Here is a 22,888-nt window from a genome sequence, read left to right on the forward strand (position 1 = left end):
CACACGCACACACACAGACACAGACACATACACACACACACACACAAGAGAATATCCTCAGGATAAATCTGCTTTTAGTAACACAGATGAGTGAACATAATGTTTGGTCCAGTTACCAACACGGCACTGCAAGGTTGGGGTCAATTCCATGTCAAATCCAGCCTAGCTGGTAAAAGTGTTCTTCCTGGAATTGACTCTAACCCTGCAGCCCAGCTTGGTGCAGGTTGGATTGTAATTCTGTTTAGTCTGGCTACAGCAGGTTAACCTGTGTGTGTGTGTGTGTGTGTGTGTGTGTGTGTGTGTGTGTGTGTGTGTGTGTGTGTGTGTGTGTGTGTGTGTGTGTGTGTGTGTGTGTGTGTGTGTGTGTGTGTGTGTGTGTGTGTGTGTGTGTATTCCAGACTCTGATCGAGGAGCAGCATAGCCAGTTGAACCAGTATGAATGTGCAGCAGGTCAGTGTATCAGTGAGCTGCAGAAGGCCCAGCTCCAGGTCCAGTCCCTGCAGACCAAGATCCAGGAGAGTGAGGCCAACAACACGGTACAGCTACACAGAGACATTACACATCCATACAACACACACACCAAACAGCACAGCTACACAGAGACATTACATATCCATACAACACACACACCAAACAGCACAGCTACACAGAGACATTACACATCCATACAACACACACACCAAACAGCACAGCTACACAGAGACATTACATATCCATACAACACACACACACCAAACAGCACAGCTACACAGAGACATTACACATCCATACAACACACACACCAAACAGCACAGCTACACAGAGACATTACATATCCATACAACACACACACACCAAACAGCACAGCTACACAGAGACATTACACATCCATACAACACACAAATCAAATCAAATCAAATCAAATTTATTTATATAGCCCTTCGTACATCAGCTGATATCTCAAAGTGCTGTACAGAAACCCAGCCTAAAACCCCAAACAGCAAACAATGCAGGTGTAAAAGCACGGTGGCTAGGAAAAACTCCCTAGAAAGGCCAAAACCTAGGAAGAAACCTAGAGAGGAACCGGGCTATGTGGGGTGGCCAGTCCTCTTCTGGCTGTGCCGGGTAGAGATTATAACAGAACATGACCAAGATGTTCAAATGTTCATAAATGACCAGCATGGTCAAATAATAATAAGGCAGAACAGTTGAAACTGGAGCAGCAGCACAGTCAGATGGACTGGGGACAGCAAGGAGCCATCATGTCAGGTAGTCCTGGGGCACGGTCCTAGGGCTCAGGTCCTCCGAGAGAGAGAAAGAAAGAGAGAATTAGAGAGAGCATATGTGGGGTGGCCAGTCCTCTTCTGGCTGTGCCAGGTGGAGATTATAACAGAACGTGGCCAAGATGTTCAAATGTTCATAAATGACCAGCATGGTTGAATAATAGTAAGGCAGAACAGTTGAAACTGGAGCAGGAGCATGGCCAGGTGGACTGGGGACAGCAAGGAGTCCTCATGTCAGGTAGTCCTGGGACATGGTCCTAGGGCCCAGGCCAGTTGAAACTGGAGCAGCAGCATGGCCAGGTGGACTGGGGACAGCAAGGAGTCATCATGTCAGGTAGTCCTGGGGCATGGTTCTACACACACCAAACAGCACAGCTACACAGAGACATTACATATCCATACAACACACACACACCAAACAGCACAGCTACACAGAGACATTACACATCCATACAACACACACACACCAAACAGCACAGCTACACAGAGACATTACCCATCCATACAACACACACACATGCACACAAGCATGTGCATTCACACGTGCACACTCAGCGCACACATATATGAATGCGCACACACACTCACGCGCACACACCAAACAGCACTGCTATAGAGAAACATTGGAGCACATAAGATTACATGTCTCCCTCTCCAACTTCCTCTCCCTCTCCCTCTCCCTCTCTCTCTCCCTCTCCCTCTCCCTCTCCCTCTCCCTCTCCCTCTCCCTCTCCCTCTCCCTCTCCCTCTCCCTCTCCCTCTCCCTCTCCCTCTCCCTCTCCCTCTCCCTCTCCAACTTCCTCTTCCCTCTCCCTCTTCCCTCTCCCTCTCCCTCTCCCTCTCCCTCTCCTGTGTGTGCCTCTCTCCCTCTCCTCTCTCCCTCTCCCTCTCCCTCTCCCTCTCCCTCTCCCTCTCCCTCTCCCTCTCCCTCTCCCTCTCCCTCTCCCTCTCCCTCTCCTGTGTGTGCCTCTCTCCCTCTCCCTCTCCCTCTCCCTCCCTCCCTCTCCCTCTCCCTCTCCCTCTCCCTCTCCCTCTCCCTCTCCCTCTTCCCTCTTCCCTCTCCCTCTCCCTCTCCCTCTCCTCTCTCTCCCTCTCCCTCTCCCTCTCCCTCTCTCTCTCCCTCTCCCTCTCCCTCTTCCCTCTCTCTCTCCCTCTCCCTCTCTCTCTCCCTCTCCCTCTCCCTCTTCCCTCTCCCTCTTCCCTCCCTCCCTCCCCCTCTCTCTCTCTCTCTCTCTCTCTCTCTCTCTCTCTCTCTCTCTCTCTCTCTCTCTCTCTCTCTCTCTCTCTCTCTCCTCTCTCCCTCTCCCCATCCCTCTCCTGTGTGTGCCTCTCTCCCTCTCCCTCTCCCTCCCTCTCCCCATCCCTCTCCTGTGTGTGCCTCTCCCTCTCCCCTCTCCCTCTCCCTCTCCCTCTCCCTCTCCCTCTCCCTCTCCCTCTCCCTCTCCCTCTCCCTCTCCCTCTCCCTCTCCCTCTCCCTCTCCCTCTCCCCATCCCTCTCCTGTGTGTGCCCCTCTCCCTCTCCCTCTCCCTCTCCCTCTCCCTCTCCCTCTCCCTCTCCCTCTCCCTCTCCCTCTCCCTCTCCCTCCCTCTCTCTCCCCATCCCTCTCCTGTGTGTGCCTCTCTCCCTCTCCCTCTCCTTCTCCCTCTCCCTCTCCCTCTCCCTCTCCCTCCCTCTCCCTCTCCCTCTCCCTCTCCCTCTCCCTCTCCCCCTCCCTCTCCCTCTCCCTCTCCCTCTCCTGTGTGTGCCTCTCTCCCTCTCCTGTGTGTGCCTCTCTCCCTCTCCCTCTCCCTCTCCCTCTCCCTCTCCCTCTCCCTCTCCCTCTCCCTCTCCCTCTCCCTCTCCTGTGTGTGCCTCTCTCCCTCTCCCTCTCCCTCTCCCTCTCCCTCTCCCTCTCCCTCTCCCTCTCCCTCTCCCTCTCCCTCTCCCTCTCCCTCTCCCTCTCCCCTCCCCATCCCTCTCCTGTGTGTGCCCTCTCCCCTCCCTCTCCCTCTCCCTCTCCCTCTCCCTCTCCCTCTCCCTCTCCCTCTCCCTCTCCCTCTCCCTCTCCCTCTCCCTTTCCCTCTCCCTCCCTCTCCCCATCCCTCTCCTGTGTCCCTCTCGTCCCTCTCCCTCTCCCTCTCCCTCTCCCTCTCCCTCTCCCTCTCCCTCTCCCTCTCCCTCTCCCTCTCCCTCTCCCTCTCCCTCTCCCTCTCCCTCTCCCTCTCCCTCCCTCTCCCCATCCCTCTCCTGTGTGTGCCTCTCTCCCTCTCCCTCTCCCTCTCCGTCTCCCTCTCCCTCTCCGTCTCCCTCTCCCTCTCCCTGTCCCTCTCCCTCTTCCCTCTCCCTCTTCCCTCTCCCTCTCCACCTCTCCAGAAGCTGCAGGAGAAGCTCAGTGAGATGGAGTGTGATCTGCGTTCTATCCGTCAGGCAGCTCAGAACCAGGAACACACCATCCAGGGCCTGACCGACTCTGTCAGTACCAAGGACAACGAGGTGTGTGTGGTCTACCATGAATTTACATCACCGCCCTAGAAACATTTGAGATGACCTAGTGACTAAAATAATACTAATATGTGCCAGTTAGAAGACACTTTTATCCAAAGTGACTTACAGTTAGCCATGCAGACGTTTGGGTGGTCCCGGGAATTAAACCCACAATCCTGGGATTGCAGTACCATGCGCTATCAACTCAGCTACAGAGACCAACCATTTCATCAGCAGTGATTTACAGAATATTCCCAGTGGAGGAAAATGTACCCAATTGTCATACTTGAGTAAAAGTAAAGATACCTTAATAGAAAATGACTCACGTAAAAGTGAAAGTCACCCAGTAAAATACTACTTGAGTACATTTGGTTTTAAATATACTTAAGTATCAAAAGTAAATGTAATTGCTCAAATATACATAAGTATCAAAAGTAAAAATTTAAAGTATAAATCATTTCAAATTCCTTATATTAAGCAAATATTTTTAATTTATGGATAGCAAGGGGCACTCTCAAACACTCAGACATAAGTTACAAACAAAGCATGTGTGTTTCATGAGTCCGTGGGTCTGCCAGATCAGAGAAAGCAGGGTGACTAATGTTCTCTTGATAAGTGCATTGGACCGTTTTTCTGTCCTGCTAAGCATTCAAAAGGTAACAAGTGCTTTTGATGTCAGGTAAAATGTATGGAGTAAAAAGTAAATTATTTTCTTTAGAAATATACTGAAGTAAAAGTAAAAGTAGTCAAAAATATCAATAGTAAAGTACAAACACCCCCCAAAACAACTTAAGTTGTACTTTAATTAAAGTATTTTTATTGAAGTACTTTACACTACTGAATATTCCTCCTCAGGTCCAGGAGCTGTACCAGTTAATTGAAGGGCAGAACACCACACTGTGTAAACTGAGAGAGATGGCCCACCACAACCAGATCACGCAACATCAGGTGAGACCTCACACACCCCAGACAGATCCCGATAAAACACTGAGCAGGATACCGGTTAATGAAGAGCCATAATAACCCAACTGTTGATAGATAGATGGAGACAGACACCCTTCCTCCCCATGGCCAGACTAACCCCAGTGGTTCTTGTTTGTTTGGTCTGCTCTCCCAGGCTCCAGAGGGGGGCAGTGAGGTTGCGGGTCTAGCCCAGCTGCAGTGTGAGTTAGTGGGGGTACATAGCTCTCTGTTTACCCTGGGTCTGGAGCTGGAAGCCAGTCATAGAGCGCAAAGACAGAGCCAGAGACAGGCTGAGGACCTGACCAGAGCTAAAGACAGACTCCACTCTGACCTAAAGGAGGCACTGCAGCACAGGGAGGTCACCGACAAACACAACCAGGTCAGTGTGTGTGTGCGTGCGTCCGTCCGTCCGTGTGCGTGCGTGTGTCCGGACCCCTGTCATGTAGGAGGTGTGTGTAACCTATCCTCTGTCCAACCGTAGGACTTGCTCAGTGCCCTGGCTCAGTCCCGCTCTGCGCTGCAGGCTAAAGAGGCTCAGCAGAAGGAGAGCGAGGCAGAGAACCACATGGAGGTTCAGGAGAGAGACAAGAACATCACACAGCTCAAACTCTCCCTACAGGACAAGGAGAGCCAGCTACAGGTGAGACACACATTCACACACACAGTCACACAAACACAGACACACACACACTGAACATACACATTAGTGCACACACATACAGACATAAACACATACACTAACCCTATCTCGCTCTGTGTGTGTAGGAGTACTCTGAGCTCCTGGAATCAGTAGACAGCTCCAAACCCAGAGATATTCTGATGGACAAACTGAGAGAACGCATCAAGGACAGGGACAGAGCACTGGAGGTAAGAACACACACACATACTGGATAATAATAATGATAATGATCATAATAATCATAATAATAATCATAATAATAATAATAACATAACAATAATAAGATCACAATTATGTAATGCTAATAATAAGAGAATAATAATAACAATACTGATAATAATTACAATATAATAATAATACTGATCATAATAATACTAATAATGATCATAACAACAATATTGATTGATTTATATAGCCCTTCCTACATCAGCTGATATCTCAAAGTGCTGTACAGCAAGCAATGCAGGTGTAGAATCATGGTGGCTAGGAAAAACTCCCTAGAAAGGCCAAACCCTAGGTAGAAACCTAGAGAGGAACCAGGCTATGTGGGGTGGTCAGTCCTCTTCTGGCTGTGCCGGGTGGAGATTTTAACAGAACATGGCCAAGATGTTCAAATGTTCATAGATGACCAGCATTGTCAAATAATAATAATCACAGTAGTTGTCAAGGGTGCAACAGGTCAGCACCTCAGGAGTAAATGTCAGTTGGCTAATAATGATGATCATAATAATAAGATCATAATACTACAACTAATAATAATAATACTGATCATAATAATAATACTAGCATGATCATAATAAAAATAAAAATATGATCATAATAATAATAATAATAATGATCACCATAATACTAATACTGATCATAATAATAATAATAATAATACTGATCATAATAATACTAATACTGATCATAATAATAATAATAATAATGATCATAATAATAATAATACTGATCATAATAATACTAATACTGATCATAATAATAATAATAATAATGATCATAATAATACTAATACTGATCATAATAATAATAATAATAATGATCATAATAATAATAATACTGATCACCATAATACTAATACTGATCATAATAATAATAATAATAATACTGATCATAATAATAATAATACTGATCATAATAATAATACTGATCATAATAATAATAATACTGATCATAATAATAATAATGATAATACTGATCATGATCATAAAGATAATAATAATACTATATGTTCTTTCTCTCTGTCCAGCGGTCTATAGATGAGAAGTTCCGTTGTCTGGAGGAGAGGGAGGAGCAGGTGAGGAGACTACAGCTGGCCCTCCGAGAGAAAGAACGAGACCTGGAGAGACTCCGCTGCATACTGCTCAACAACCAGGAGACCATCACGGTACACACACACATTTGCACACACACACACACACACACACACACGACGAACACACACACACACACACACACTAAAGAAAGAAATACACGCACAAGTACATCTAGAGTTTATACAGTACATTGATATGTTTAGACTGTGTGTCCTACAGTACATTGATATGTTTAGACTGTGTGTCCTACAGTACATTGATATGTTTAGACTGTGTGTCCTACAGTACATTGATATGTTTAGACTGTGTGTCCTACAGTACATTGATATGTTTAGACTGTGTGTCCTACAGTACATTGATATGTTTAGACTGTGTGTTTGTATAGAGTCTGGATGCGTTGGTGCGGGGTAAGGAGCTGGATGTGGAGCAGGCAGCAGAAGCCCACAGGAACCTGCAGTGGCTCCAGCAGCAGAGTGAGGAGAGAGAGAAGAGCACTCTGAGAGAGAGAGACACACTCATCAACCAGCTACAGTCTGCCCTGCAGACACGCAGCCGGGAGACACAGGTAAACACACCCACATACAGTACACATATGGCAGGTAGCCTAGTGGTTAGTGTTGGGCCAGTAATTGGAAGGTTGCTGGATCAAGTCCCTGAGCTGACAAGGTGAAAATCTGTCGTTCTTCCCCTGAGCAAGGCAGTTAACCCACTGTTCCCCAGACACACACACACACGCTAAACTAAATCTACCCTAGTGAGGACTGGCTATAGCACCAGTTTGCATTCTGTTTGCTCTTGTAACCAAAGTACAACCACTCTACTAATTTCTGCCCATTGTTGAATCTCTTCATTGTTGGCTGAAATAAGTGACTTGCAATACTAGTCCAACAATAAAACCCTGCTCTTATATCTGACCCTTACAAATACAACAGGTGTACTGATAATGTCTGTCTGTCTGTCTGTCTGTCTGTCTGTCTGTCTGTCTGTCTGTCTGTCTGTCTGTCTGTCTGTCTGTCTGTCTGTCTGTCTGTCTGTCTGTCTGTCTGTCTGTCTGTCTGTCTGTCTGTCTGTCTGTCTGTCTGTCTGTCTGTCTGTCTGTCTGTCTGTCTGTCTGTCTGTCTGTCTGTCTGTCTGACCCACTGTCTGTCTGTCTGTCTGTCTGTCTGTCTGTCTGTCTGTCTGTCTGTCTGTCTGTCTGTCTGTCTGTCTGTCTGTCTGTCTGTCTGTCTGTCTGTCTGTCTGTCTGTCTGTCTGTCTGTCTGTCTGTCTGTCTGTCTGTCTGTCTGTCTGTCTGTCTGTCTGTCTGTCTGTCTGTCTGACTGAGTGCAGGACCTGACGGCAGCCCTCCTGGCTAAGGTCCAGGCAGGCCCCAGTGAGGTGGTGGAGGAGCTGAAGGCTCGCCTCGCACTGAAGGAGAAACTGTTCCAGGAACTTCTGTCAGACCGCAACCGCCAGAGCCACGAACACCAAGCACAGGTCCAGGACCTGCTCAGCACCATCAGCACCAAGGACCAGTACATACAGGTACCACACACACACACCACTGATCTAGGACCTGTCTCTGAGAATCATCTCATATTAGCTTTTCAGTGCACCCAGCCCAACAGCAGTGATAGGGGATAGACATCCAGTAGTATATTATAGAAATTGAATGATATACTGTAGAATGGACATATAAAGCGATAGTCGATTTCAGATTCTCTTTTCTTTTTTCACCTCTCTCTCTCAGGACTGCTCTGATAGGCTTTCCCAGGTGATTGGCGAGCGGACAGGCCAGCTGCAGGAGCTGCACAGGCAGCTGTCATCACGGGAACGGGAGATGGGTGAGCTGCGGAAGGAGAGAGAGAGGGAGAGAACGGGAGAGGCAGAGCGACTGCAGAACCTACTAAAAGAGAAAGAGACTTTTATCCAGGTAAATTCTGGGACACTGGAGAACACATTTTGTGAATCTCTCTCTCTCTCTCTCTCTCTCTCTCTCTCTCTCTCTCTCTCTCTCTCTCTCTCTCTCTCTCTCTCTCTCTCTCTCTCTCTCTCTCTCTCTCTCTCTGTCAGTCTGTTATGAAACTGTACATTTCCACGCTAGCTTATATAATTTAGACTAGACTCACACAAGCACACATGAGTACCATACCAAAAAACTTTCAACAGAGTCTCAAGTAGTAAAACTGTCATAACATAACACGGTCCTCCCTCTACAGAGTCTGATGCAGGGACAGGAGGAGAGCATGGAGCCCTCCACACCAGAGGGGGCAGCAGAGGTACATGCCATCCAGGAAGAGCTGGAGCTGGTCAGGAAGAAAGAGAGGGAGGCTCAGCTGGAGCTCTCAGCCCTGCGCTCAGCTCTCACACAGGGCCAGCAGCAGGCCCAAAAGCAGGAGGATAGATTTAAGATCCTGGCCCCAGAAATAACAGTCAGGGACCAGCCCTCCAGCACTGACCACCAGGTATCCCTCTCTGCCTAAATTCTTTATTGCCTACAACATTGTCCTTGTTAAGGTCGGGTGTCTAGCCTACCGAGTGGAGTGTGTGTCAACAATTTCTCTCTCTCTCTCGTTCCGTCTCTCGCTCTGTCTCTTCCTCCACCTTCTCCTTCCCTCTCTGTCAGAGTGTGTTGGAACAGTTGGTCAATGAGTACCACAGGCTGAACAATGCTTTGAGGGCAGAGAAGAGGCTGTACCAGAGTCTGAGCCACATCCAGACTAGAGGAGACAGGTAGAAGACAGGCCTTTACTGAGGCTAAGAATACACACATCTGGGTACCTAACAATACACAAATCTGGGTACCTAACAATGCACACCTGGGTACCTAACAATACACACACCTGGATATCTAAGAATACACACATTTGTTGACAGGCAGGTACATACGAAGCTTCAGTGTCGTTAGACATTGTTATATACAGTTGTAGGCCAGGTAAAACTGTTAAAACCATGCAATCAGTTTTGAGGACATTTGTGTTTGTGCATTGTGTCATTGCCCCTCTCCCAGCAGCTCAGAGAAGACCCAGGCCCTGCTCACAGAACTGGACTCTGTTCAGGCATTGCGAGGGCAACTGGAGGAGGTCCTAACCAGGACCCAGAAGACCGCCCTGGCACTGGAGAGGGCAGCTAAGAGGCAGTCTGACTTTGGAGGTGGGGATGGGCAGGGACCGGCCTACAGGGCTACAGGGGGCACTGTTACTAACTCTCTGGGATATTCCGTCTAGCCATTTCATCATGAGTCAGACAAATGCACTGCAGGTAGAGGTTGCTCTTAGGTGCAGATCTAGGATCAGTTTACATTCACCTAAATCCTAACCTTAACCATTACAGGAAAAAACTCAATGCTGACCTATGATCAGTGACACCACACAATAACCAATGCCTGTTCTAACCAACAACACATTTTTGGGGTAGATATCTATTATTCATTATTAATATATTCTGTGTGTTTTGGATTGTTGTTGTTTTTATATTGTTTTTGCAAAATGCCTCCGTGTTGCTTGTTCTGTAATGCCATTTTGTATTGGACTGTGTCTCTGTGTCAATGTTTCCAGCCTTATCGTCACAGTGATGTGATGTGGTGTGTAGATAGCCCAGCTCATGCATTACAGTGAAACGTCTTCAAGTCGTCAATCTTATTTTTTTTATATCTTTGTGTACACAATGTATGCAGGTCCAAGATATACTTCAGCTGAAATCAAGATGATGGCCAAGTAGTTCCCTCATAATTCCTGTAACCTCAGATCTGAGTGCCATTCCATGGGTTTTAAAGTGTCATTTGGTCGCAGATATTGTTAGTCTCAGATGATGCATGAACAACTAGATTAGTCGTCAATAGTGTTTGCTTATCAAAGTAAATAAAGCAAGAATCCTTACCCTAGTTATTTGTTGTTGCAAAACTAAAACCTTGCGCTTATCAATCTTAGACACACCACAACCCAAGTGTCTTAGATACACCACCACCCAAGTGTCTATTTGTTACATTTATAGATAGACTTTGTAATGATCACATAAAATGTGATAAAAACATGATGATAAGATGATACCTACTATCATTCGAGATTCGATTGGTTGGGATTGATTATGTTTTAAGGATTTTAGGATTAGTGAAGAAATGTTCCATTTAGATGTGGTGATGAGATGCCAACGTACTTCGAAATGGAAAGTTTAAAAAATGATATTTCCTTTTTTAAATTGTTTTTATTGGGGACTGGATTGCCTCTCCCTTTTTGCCTCCTTGTTCAACACAACAAACCTTCCCTTCTCCCCTGACTAGTAGAGAACAGATAAGGAGTGTTCTGTCTATCCCTGAGGTGAAAGAAAGAGAAAGTGATGATCATGTGCTTTTCTCATCCCTGTCTAAACAACCACCTCTTTCTCCACACTGTATCCATAGTCTCTGTGTCCAAAACACACACTCTTAAAGGCCCAGTGCAGTCAAAAACGTGATTTGCCTGTGTTTTACATATATTTCCACACTATGAGTTTAGAATATTCTGTGAAATTGTGAAACTTATGATAATGCCCTTATAGTGTAAGAGCTTCTTGAAAGGGGCCTGAAATATCTGCTTGTTTTGGTGGGGTGGAGTTTTGGCTGGTAAATTAGTTAATAGAGCAATAAGAAAAAAAGAAAAAAATTCTGCCAATCACAGCTAGTTTTCAGTTTTCCCCTCCCCACTAAGACCACTCCCAGACAGTCCTAGCAAAATTCTTGCTTGAGAAATTTCTCTTCACTAAGAAGCAATTTTTGTTTATTTTTTTTGACCATTTTAATTGAAAACTATCACAGTATGGTACTTAATTGTTACCCAGAAATGATTTGATAATAAGATAAAAACAGATGCATTGGACCTTAAACCATTACCACACACACACACACACACACACACACACACACACACACACACACACACACACACACACACACACACACACACACACACACACACACACACACACACACACACACACACACACACACACACACACACACACACACATTCTAAGAATATCTTTAAAAGACACATTTTCTTTCATAGAAGAAAGAGATCTGTCATGTTTAGGAGCTAAACAACCATCTCTGTCTTAACCTATGACTTCTCTGCCACATGCATGACATCGTGGCATGCATCTCCTGCCTGCATGGCTATGTTTGATGTGATGAGTGAACAGTTATTGACAACTTAAATGCATCAATCACTTACTATTGGGCATAAATATAATATGATACGGTACTAATATGTGCCTCACACTACGTATAGAAATAGGATGATATGAGGAAGAACATGAATGTACAGAAGGGTATGAAACATGATTTCTACACTGCCTGGATTACTGCCTGTGTGTCACCGTCACTAGCAGGGGCTCCGGTAAGGACTGGACACATGAAGATGTCCCCTAACAGAAAAGACTAGTTCACACCCTCTTCATGTAATATCATGGAATTAATTACTACACCATAAATACATGATACATTGATTATACTATTTTCTATTGCTCACAGAAAGATGATTATGTTGTACGTACTTCAGTCATAATACTGTAAGTCCTTAATTAGACATCGGAATAGAGGTAGACTGAGCAACACACATACACACCAGTCTTAAATTTGCGGTAAGTAACAAACAGCCTTATTGTCCCCCGTCACCCACATAGCTATAGGCCCACCCCACCCAAATACACAGTGCCAAAAGTACGTTTTAGATGGTTCAAAACAATCCTAACCAAGAATAATATTTTCCATAAGACTCTTCCATTGATCACAAACTGAAGATTGTATTATCCTCATTGTAATTGTTGGCAGATGTGTGTTGCTATGCAAAAACGGCACACAATACACATGCCCTGGTACGAGGAAGAGGATTTCATAGTATGTCGCATTTATATAGAAATGTGAAGCTATTGGTATTTATTTCAGGGAGATTTAAACTCCTGATTGCTTGACAGATTGTCTTAGAACTTTGTGGTTGTTATTACGGTTAAATAGCCTTCTACCTACTAATCAACTATAATGAGGTAGTATAATGTTGCACACAAACAACTGTAAATGAGCTTTGGATAAAATGTTTCTACCTACTAAATGGCATATATTATTATATTATATATTACCTACCAAACAACTATAATGAGGTAGTATAATGTTTCTACCTACCAAACAACTAAAATGAGGTAGTATAATGTTTCTACCTACCAAACAACTATAATGAGGTAGTATAATGTTTCTACCTACCAAACAACTATAATGAGGTAGTATAGTGTTTCTACCTACCAAACAACTATAATGAGGTAGTATAATGTTTCTACCTAACAAACAACTAAAATGAGGTAGTATAATGTTTCTACCTACCAAACAACTATAATGAGGTAGTATAATGTTTCTACCTACCAAACAACTAAAATGAGGTAGTATAATGTTTCTACCTACCAAACAACTATAATGACGTAGTATAATGTTTCTACCTACCAAACAACTAAAATGAGGTAGTATAATGTTTCTACCTACCAAACAACTATAATGACGTAGTATAAGGTTTCTCCCTACTAAACAACTATAATGAGGTAGTAAAATCTTTCAACCTACCAAACTACTAAAATGAGGTAGTATAATCTTTCCACCTACCAAACAACTAAAATGAGGTAGTATAGTGTTTCACCCTACTGAACAAATATAATGAGGTAGCATAGTGTTTCTCGCTACTAAACAACTATAGATCAAATCAAATGTATTTATATAGCCCTTCGTACATCAGCTGATATCTCAAAGTGCTGTACAGAAACCCAGCCTAAAACCCCAAACAGCAAGCAATGCAGGTGTAGAAGCACGGTGGCTAGGAAAATAATGAGGTAGTATCATGTTTCTGTCACGGTCGTAGAATGAAGTAGACCAAAGTGCAGCGTGGTGAGCGTACATATTCCTTTTTATTAGGATGACGCCGACAAAAACAATAAACAATACAAAAACAACCGTGAAGCTTAAGGGCTATGCACCACAAACAAAGTTAACTACCCACAAAGACAGGTGGGTAAAAGGGCTGCCTAAGTATGGTTCCCAATCAGAGACAACGATAAACAGCTGTCCCTGATTGAAAACCATACCCGGCCAAAACAAAGAAATACAAAACATAGAAAATAGAACATAGAATGCCCACGCCACATCACACCCTGACCTAACCAAATAGAGAAATAAAACGGCTCTCTAAGGTCAGGGCGTGACAGTTTTCCCTACTAAACAACTATCATGAGGTAGTATAGTGTTTCTCCCTACTAGACAAGTCGTATCGTGTATCTCCCTATTAAACAACTGTAATGAGGTAATATAGTGTTATTCCCTACTAAACAACTATAATGAGGTAGTATAGTGTTTCTGCCTTTTAAATAACTATAATGAGGTAGTATAGTGTTTCTCCCTACTAAATGAGGTAGTATATACAGTTGAAGTCTGAAGTTTACATACACTTAGGTTGGAGTCATTAAAACTCATTTTTCAACCACTCCACCATTTTCTTGTTAACAAACTATAGTTTTGGCAAGTCAGTTAAGACATCTACTTTGTGCATGACACAATTAATTTTTCCAACAATTGTTTACAGACAGATTATTTCACTTATAATTCACTGTATCACAATTCCAGTGGATCAGAAGTTTACATACACTAAGTTGACTGTGCCTTTAAACAGCTTGGAAAATTATAGAAAATTATGTCAAGGCTTTAGAAGATTCTGATCAATTGGAGGTGCACCTGTGGATGTATTTCAAGGCCTACCTTCAAACTCAGTGCCTCTTTGCTTGACATCGTGGGAAAATCACAATAAATCAGCAAGACCTCAGAAAACAAATGGTAGACCTCCACAAGTCTGGTTCATCCTTGGGAGCAATTTCCAAACGCCTGAAGGTACCACATTCATCTGAACAAACAATAGTACGCAAGTATAAACACCATGGGACCACGCAGCCGTCACACCGCTCAGGTAGGAGACGCGTTGTGTCTCCTAGAGATGAACATACTTTGGTGTGAGAAGTGCAAATCAATCCCAAAACCATAGCAAAGTACCTTGTGAAGATGCTGGAGGAAACAGGTACAAAAGTATCAAGAGCAACAGTAAAATGAGTCCTAAACCGGCATAACCTGAAAGGCCGCTCAGCAAGGAAGAAGCCACTGCTCCAAAACCGCCATAAAAAAAGCCAGACTACGGTTTGCAAATGCACATGGGGACAAAGATCATACTTTTTGGAGAAATGTCCTCTGGTCTGATGAAACAAAAAAAGATCTGTTTGGCCATAATGACCATCGTTATGTTTGGAGGAAAAAGGGGGAGGCTTGCAAGCCGAAGAACACCATCCTAACCGTAAAGCACGGGGATGGCAGCATCATGTTGTGGTGGTGCTTTGCTGCAGGAGGGACAGGTCCACTTCACAAAATAGATGGCATCATGAGGAGGGGAAATTATGTGGATATATTGAAGCAACATCTCAAGACATCAGTCAGGAAGTTAAAGCTTGGTCGCAAATGGGTCTTCCAAATGGACAATAACCCCAAGCATACTTCTAAAGTTGTGGCAAAATGGCTTAAGGACAACAAAGTCAAGGTATTGGAATGAGACCTCAATTCTATAGAAACTTTGTGAGCAGAACTGAAAAAACATGTGTGAGGAAGGAGGCCTACAAACCTGACTCAGTTACACCAGCTCTGTCAGGAGGAATGGGCCAAAATTCACCCAACTTATTGTGGGAAGCTTGTGGAAGGCTACCTGAAACGTTTGACCCAAGTTAAACAATCTAAAGGCAATGCTACCAAATACTAATTGAATGTATGTAAACTTCTGACCCACTGGGAATGTGATGAAAGAAATAAAAGCTTAAATAAATAATTTTCTCTCTACTATTATTCTGACATTTCACATTCCTAAAATAAAGTGGTGATTCCAAATGACCTAAGACATGGAATCTTTACTCAGATTAAATGTCAGGAATTGTGAAAGACTGAGTTTAAATGTATTTGGCTCAGGTGTATATAAACTTCCGGCTTCAACTGTATTTATCCCTACTAAACAACTATAATGAGGTAGAAAAGAGTTTCTCCCTACGAAACAATTAATATAGTGTTTCCCCGTACTAAACAACTATAATGAGGTAGCATAATGTTTTTCCCTACTAAACAACTATGATGAGGTAAAGTGTTTCTTTCTATAACTATACAACTGTAATGAGGTAGTATAATGTTTTTACCTACTAAACAACTATAATGAGTTTTTATAGTGTTTCTCCATACTAAACAACTATGCTGAGGTAGTATGGTGTTTCTGCCTACTAAACAAGTATAATGAGGTTGTATAATTTTTCTACCTACTAAACAACTATATAGCGGTAGTTTAGTGTTTCTCCATACTAAACAACTATATTGAGGAAGTATGATGTTTTTCCCTACTAATGAACTATAATGAGGTAGTATAGTGTTTCTCCCTATAACTATACAACTGTAATGAGATAGTGTAATGTTTCTCACTACTAAACAACTATATTGAGGTAGTATAGTATTTCTCCCTACTAAACAAATATAATAAGGTAGTATAGTGTTTCACCCTACAACTATACAACTGTAATGAAATAATGTTTCTCCCTACTAAACAACTATAATGAGGTAGTATAGTGTTTCTCCCTGCAACTATACAACTATAATGAGATAGTTTAATGTTTCTACCTACCAAACAACTATAATGAGCTATTATAGTGTTTCTCCCTAATAAACAACTATAATGAGGTAGTATAATGGTTTCCCTACTAAACAACTATAATGAGTTAATATAAAGTTTCTACCTACTAAACAACTATAATGAGGTAGTATAGTGTTTCTCCCTCCAACTATACAACTATGATGTGGTAGTATAGTGTTTCTACCTACAACTATACAACTATAATGTTTCAACCTTTGACTAACTGTATGCGTGTATCTGTGTGTGCATCTGTGTGTGTGTGTGTGTGTGTGTGTGTGTGTGTGTGTGTGTGTGTGTGTGTGTGTGTGTGTGTGTGTGTGTGTGTGTGTGTGTGTGTGTGTGTGTGTGTGTGTGTGTGTGTGTGTGTGTGTGTGTGTGTGTGTGTGTGTGTGTGTGTGTGTGTGTGTGTGTGTGTGTGTGTGTGTGTGTGTGCGTGTGCGTGTCTGCATATCCCCAGCACAGAGTGCTCTAGGTCTGTTATGGAAACACTCTTCTGTTTGTTATACTGACAGTCACATTCCAGTTGCACCTTTCTGGCTGACGTGTGTGTGCGTGTTTGTGTGTGTCAGACTATCTGTTGCTCTCTGTAGACAAGAATTTGACAATCTGAAGATTCCACAGTACTTTTTGGCATCTGATTAGTTAACAAACATTATTGCAATGTGAGTGAATTGTGTTTGTGCTTTGCATGCTTCTCTTTGTATATGGTGTACGTGCATGTTAATGATATGTCCATCTCAACTAATACGGGGAAAAAAAGGCTGAATGTCGCCATTTAGTTTGTTTTTAAGTTCATTGTGGAATGTCTTCCTGAGGGCCATATGAATTGACATGGACAGGACACAGAGAGGACCTGTGCTACACACACACCACATGGTTGGGAAAAAGACAGAGGGGCTGGTCTGTCCTGGTCTGGGCTCAACGTGGGTGTTTGGCTGTCTACTGGTCACATAACATTTCCCTCATGGCTCCTGCTGAAGTGATTCAGACCAGAGAGATGGAGAGAGGGAGAAGGAGTGAGAGAGGGAGATAGGGAGAGAGAGTAAGAGGAGAGGGATTGGTGGGGTACGTAAGAAAAACAGACTTCGGAAGGAGAGAGAAAAGACAAGGAAGTGTCTGATCTGATCAGTTGGCTGTTGTGTTTTCAGAGCTCAGCACGGAGGAAGAAGAAGAGGAGGGAGATGATGAAGAGGGCAGCACTGATGAGTTCTCAGACAGTATTGAAGACGATGAGGATAAACTGACTGCCAAAAGTCTGGCCTCCACTAAGGTACATGTGGTTCTTTACCTTTAAATCTTAAAGGGATACTAGATTCTATACCAGTCTTGTGCCTCTCATCCCCTTATACAGTCATTGCTTTCATTATAGCTAATGTTGACAATCTTCTACAGATGCAGGATCTTAATTTGAGCCTGATGCTAAAGCAGGAAATAATCCTACAACAACAGGAAATGTAAATGATTATGTTATTATTATTATTATGTTGGTTGTGATTGGTGGACAGTTCTGTAGGGGTTGCTACATGTTTCATTTACCAGGTAGTATAGTGTTTCTGCCCACTAAACAACTATAAGGAGGTGAGGTAGTATAACATTTCTCCCTACTAAACAACTATAATGAGGTCGTATAGTGTTTCTCCCTACTAAACAACTATAATGAGGTAGTATATTGTTTCTGCCCACTAAACAACTATAATGAGGTAGTATAACATTTCTCCCTACTGAACAACTGTAATGAGGTAGTATAGTGTTTATAGTGTGTGTGTGTGTCTGTTTCTGTGTCGTGTCTGTGTCTGTGTCGTGTCTGTGTGTGTCTGTGCGTGCGTGTGTCTATGCATGTTAATGTGTGTGTGTGTGTGTGTGTGTGTGTGTGTCTGTGCATGTGTTCATTTGTGTCTATATGTGTGTGTGTGTGTGTGTGTGTGTGTGTGTGTGTGTGTGTGTGTGTGTGTGTGTGTGTGTGTGTGTGTGTGTGTGTGTGTGTGTGTGTGTGTGTGTGTGTGTGTGTGTGTGTGTGTGTGTGTGTGTGTGTGTGTGTGTGTGTGTGTGTGTGTGTGTCCATATCCCCAGCACAGAGTGCTCTAGGTCTGTTATGGAAAAACTCTTCTGTTTGTTATACTGACAGTCACATTCCAGTTGCACCTTTCTGGCTGACCAGCGTGTGTGTGTGTGCTGCGTGCATGTATCTATGTGTGTGTGTGAGTGTGTGTCAAAGTGAAAATTACAAACTTCAGAAGCCCTTTTAAACCTCAAATACACTTCTGCATTGCAGGAAACTTCTTCTGCACCAGAGTGATCAAATTAAGATCCTACATCTGTAGCCTGGGTACCAGACTGTTTCTGTATTCAACAACGCTGCATTGTTCCCTTGCCAAATGAGACCATAACAAAGCTGTTGGCTTAAGCAGACACAGACCTGTACCCAGACTAACAATGCTAGAGTTGTTTTATCTAATCATTTTCATGTTATATTGTATTTATGTTCTTAGGCTTGACCAATTATTATTGACTAATGTACGCTAATTTCCCCTCTCTCTTATTACCTGTCTTCCCCTCTCTCTTATTACCTGTCTTCCACTCTCTTCCCCTCTCTTATTACCTGTCTTCCCCTCTCTTATTACCTGTCTTACCCTCTCTTATTACCTGTCTTCCCCTCTCTTATTACCTGTCTTCCCCTCTCTCTTATTACCTGTCTTCCCCTCTCTTATTACCTGTCTTCCCCTCTCTTCCCCATTACTTCTCTTTATTACCTGTCTTCCCCTCTCTTCCCCTCTTATTACCTGTCTTCCCTCTCTCTCTTATTACCTGTCTTCCCCTCTCTTATTACCTGTCTTCCCTCTCTCTTATTACCTGTCTTCCCCTCTCTTATTACCTTTCTTCCCCTCTCTTATTACCTGTCTTCCCTCTCTTATTACCTGTCTTCCCCTCTCTTATTACCTGTCTTCCCCTCTCTTTATTACCTTTCCCCTCTCTCTTATTACCTGTCTTCCCCTCTCTCTTATTACCTTTCTTCCCCTCTCTTCCCCTCTCTCTTATTACCTGTCTTCCCTCTCTTATTACCTTTCTTCCCCTCTCTCTTATTACCTGTCTTCCCCTCTCTCTTATTACCTGTCTTCCCCTCTCTTATTACCTGTCTTCCCCTCTCTTATTACCTGTCTTCCCCTCTCTCTTATTACCTGTCTTCCCCTCTCTTATTACCTGTCTTCCCCTCTCTTTATTACCTGTCTTCCCCTCTCTTATTACCTGTCTTCCCCTCTCTCTTCCCCTCTTATTACCTGTCTTCCCCTCTCTTATTACCTGTCTCTTATTACCTGTCTTCCCCTCTCTCTTTACCTGTCTTCCCCTCTATTACCTTTCTTCCCCTCTCTCTTATTACCTGTCTTCCCTCTCTCTCTTATCCTTCTTCCCCTCTCTCTTATTACCTTTCTTCCCCTCTCTCTTATTACCTGTCTTCCCCTCTCCCCCCTCTTCTTATTACCTGTCTTCCCCTCTCTTATTACCTGTCTTCCCCTCTCTCTTATTACCTTTCTTCCCCTCTCTCTTCCCCCTACCTTCTTCCCTCTTATCCTCCCTCTCTTATTACCTTTCTTCCCCTCTCTTATTACCTGTCTTCCCTCTATTACCTGTCTTCCCCTCTTATTACCCTTCCCCTCTTATTACCTGTCTTCCCCTCTATTCCCCTCTCTTATTACCTGTCTTCCCCTCTCTTATTACCTCCCCTTATTACCTTTCTTCCCCTCTCTCTTATTACCTGTCTTCCCCTCTCTTATTACCTGTCTTCCCCTCTCTTCCCCTCTCTTATTACCTGTCTTCCCCTCTCTTATTACCTGTCTTCCCCTCTCTTTATTACCTGTCTTCCCCTCTCTTATTACCTGTCTTCCCCTCTCTTCTTATTACCTGTCTTCCCCTCTCTTCCCCTCTCTCTTATTACCTGTCTTCCCCTCTCTTTATTACCTGTCTTCCCCTCTCCTGTCTTCCCCTCTCTCTTATTACCTGTCTTCCCCCTCTCTCTATTACCTGTCTTCCCTGTCTTCCCCTCTCTTATTACCTGTCTTCCCTTATCTCTCTTATTACCTGTCTTCTTCCCCTCCCTCTTATTACCTGTCTTCCCTCTCTTATTACCTTCTTCTTCCCCTCTTCCCCTCTCTTATTACCTGTCTTCCCCTCTATTCCCTTCCCTCTTATTCCCTCTCTTTATTACCTTTCTTCCCCTCTCTCTTATTACCTGTCTTCCCCTCTCTCTTATTACCTTTCTTCCCCTCTCTCTTATTACCTGTCTTCCCCTCTCTTCCCCTCTCTTATTACCTGTCTTCCCCTCTCTTATTACCTTTCTTCCCTCTCTCTTATTACCTCTTCCCCTCTTATTACCTTCTTCCCCTCTCTCTTATTACCTGTCTTCCCTCTCTTATTACCTGTCTTCCCCTCTCTTATTACCTGTCTTCCCTCTCTCTTATTACCTGTCTTCCCCTCTCTCTTATTACCTGTCTTCCCTCTCTTATTACCTTTCTTCCCCTCTATTACCTGTCTTCCCTTCCTTATTACCTGTCTTCCCCTCTCTTATTACCTGTCTTCCCCTCTTCTTATTACCTTCTTCCCCTTCTTCCCCTCTTATTACCTGTCTTCCCTCTTTTCTCCCCTCTTATTACCTGTCTTCCCTATCTCTCTTATTACCTTTCTTCCCCTCTCTCTTATTACCTGTCTTCCCCTCTCTCTTATTACCTGTCTTCCCCTCTCTTCCCCCTCTTATTACCTGTCTTCCCTCTCTTATTACTTATTACCTGTCTTCCCTCTCTCTTTCCCTCTCTCTTATTACCTGTCTTCCCTTCCCTTCCCTTATTACTTATTACCTGTCTTCCCTCTCTCTCTCTTATTACCTGTCTTCCCCTCTCTCTTATTACCTTTCTTCCCTCTCTCTTATTACCTGTCTTCCCCTCTGTCTTATTACTTGTCTTCTCCTCTCTTCCCCCTTATTACCTGTCTTCCCCTCGCTCTTACTACCTGTCTTCCCCTCTCTTATTACCTGTCTTCCCCTCTCTTCCCCTCTCTTATTACCTGTCTTCCCTCCCCACTCTTATTACCTGTCTTCCCCTCTCTCTTATTACCTGTCTTCCCCTCTCTTCCCCCTACTTATTACCTGTCTTCCCTCTCTTATTACCTTCTCTCTTATTACCTGTCTTCCCCTCTCTCTTATTACCTGTCTTCCCCTCTCTCTTCCCCTCTTCCCTTCCCTCTCTTTATTACCTGTCTTCCCTCTTATCTCTTATTACCTGTCTTCCCCTCTCTCTTATTACCTGTCTTCCCTCTCTTATTACCTGTCTTCCCCTCTCTCTTATTACCTGTCTTCCCCTCTCTCTTATTACCTGTCTTCCCCTCTTTATTACTTGTCTTCCCCTCTCTCCCCTCTTATTACCTGTCTTCCCCTCTCTCTTTACCTGTCTTCCCCTCTCTTATTACCTGTCTTCCCTCTCTCTTATTACCTGTCTTCCCCTCTCTCTTATTACCTGTCTTCCCTCTCTTATTACCTGTCTTCCCCTCTCCCCTATTACCTGTCTTCTTCTTACTACCTGTCTCTCTCTTATTACCTGTCTTCCCTCTCTCTTATTACCTGTCTTCCCTCTCTCCTTTCCCTCTCCTGTCTTCCCCTCTCTTATTACCTGTCTTCCCCTCTCTTCCCCTTCCCCTCTCTTATTACCTGTCTTCCCCTCCCCTCTCTTATTACCTGTCTTCCCCTCTATTACCTTTCTTCCCCTCTCTTGTCTTCTCTCTCTTATTACCTGTCTTCCCCTCTCTTCCCCCTATTACCTGTCTTCCCCTCTCTCTTATTACCTGTCTTCCCCTCTCTTATTACCTGTCTTCCCTCTCTTTATTACCTGTCTTCCCTCTCTTATTACCTGTCTTCCCTCTCTCTTGTCTTCCCTCTCTCTTTATTACCTGTCTTCCCCTCTCTCTTATTACCTGTCTTCCCCTCTCCCTTCCCCTCTTCTTATTACCTTTCTTCTCTCTCTTATTACCTGTCTTCCCTCTCTCTTATTACCTGTCTTCCCCTCTACCCTTTCTTCCCTCTCTCTTATTACCTGTCTTCCCCTCTCTCTTATTACCTGTCTTCCCCTCTCTTCCCCTCTCTCTTATTACTCTTCCCCTATTACCTGTCTTCCCTTCTCTCTTATTACCTGTCTTCCCCTCTGTCTTATTACTTGTCTTCTCCTCTCTTCCCCACTCTTATTACCTGTCTTCCCTCGTCTTACTCCTTCTTCCCTCCTGTCTCTTATTACCTGTCTTCCCCTCTCTCTTATTACCTGTCTTCCCCTCTCTTATTACCTGTCTTCCCCTCTTATTACCTTCTTCCCTCTCTCTTATTACCTGTCTTCCCCTCTCTCTTATTACCTGTCTTCCCTTCTCTCTTATTACCTGTCTTCCCCTCTCTCTTATGACCTTTCTTCCCCTCTCTCTTATTACCTGTCTTCCCCTCTCTCTTATTACCTTTCTTCCCCTCTCTCTTATTACCTGTCTTC

At 43.8% G+C, this 22,888-nt stretch overlaps 1 protein-coding gene across 5 annotated transcripts in view; it reads left to right on the forward strand.

Moving 5' to 3' along the window:
* Positions 1-22,888, forward strand: part of LOC124009842 (myomegalin-like) — a 116,183-nt gene that overhangs the window by 63,132 nt on the left and 30,163 nt on the right. For 4 of the 5 annotated variants that reach the window (XM_046322041.1, XM_046322039.1, XM_046322036.1 and 1 more), the window contains 14 exons: positions 399-536; positions 3,616-3,735; positions 4,582-4,674; positions 4,844-5,068; positions 5,171-5,329; positions 5,455-5,556; positions 6,618-6,755; positions 7,070-7,249; positions 8,014-8,208; positions 8,414-8,596; positions 8,883-9,128; positions 9,290-9,396; positions 9,674-9,816; positions 17,525-17,646. In XM_046322041.1, coding sequence (XP_046177997.1) covers positions 399-536; positions 3,616-3,735; positions 4,582-4,674; positions 4,844-5,068; positions 5,171-5,329; positions 5,455-5,556; positions 6,618-6,755; positions 7,070-7,249; positions 8,014-8,208; positions 8,414-8,596; positions 8,883-9,128; positions 9,290-9,396; positions 9,674-9,816; positions 17,525-17,646 — 2,151 coding nt within the window. The remainder of the gene's footprint in view (positions 1-398; positions 537-3,615; positions 3,736-4,581; positions 4,675-4,843; positions 5,069-5,170; positions 5,330-5,454; positions 5,557-6,617; positions 6,756-7,069; positions 7,250-8,013; positions 8,209-8,413; positions 8,597-8,882; positions 9,129-9,289; positions 9,397-9,673; positions 9,817-17,524; positions 17,647-22,888) is intronic. The other variant, XM_046322038.1, reaches the window with a different exon arrangement.

The sequence above is a fragment of the Oncorhynchus gorbuscha genome, linkage group LG22, assembly GCF_021184085.1.
Source record: "Oncorhynchus gorbuscha isolate QuinsamMale2020 ecotype Even-year linkage group LG22, OgorEven_v1.0, whole genome shotgun sequence".
Lineage (NCBI taxonomy): Eukaryota > Metazoa > Chordata > Actinopteri > Salmoniformes > Salmonidae > Oncorhynchus > Oncorhynchus gorbuscha.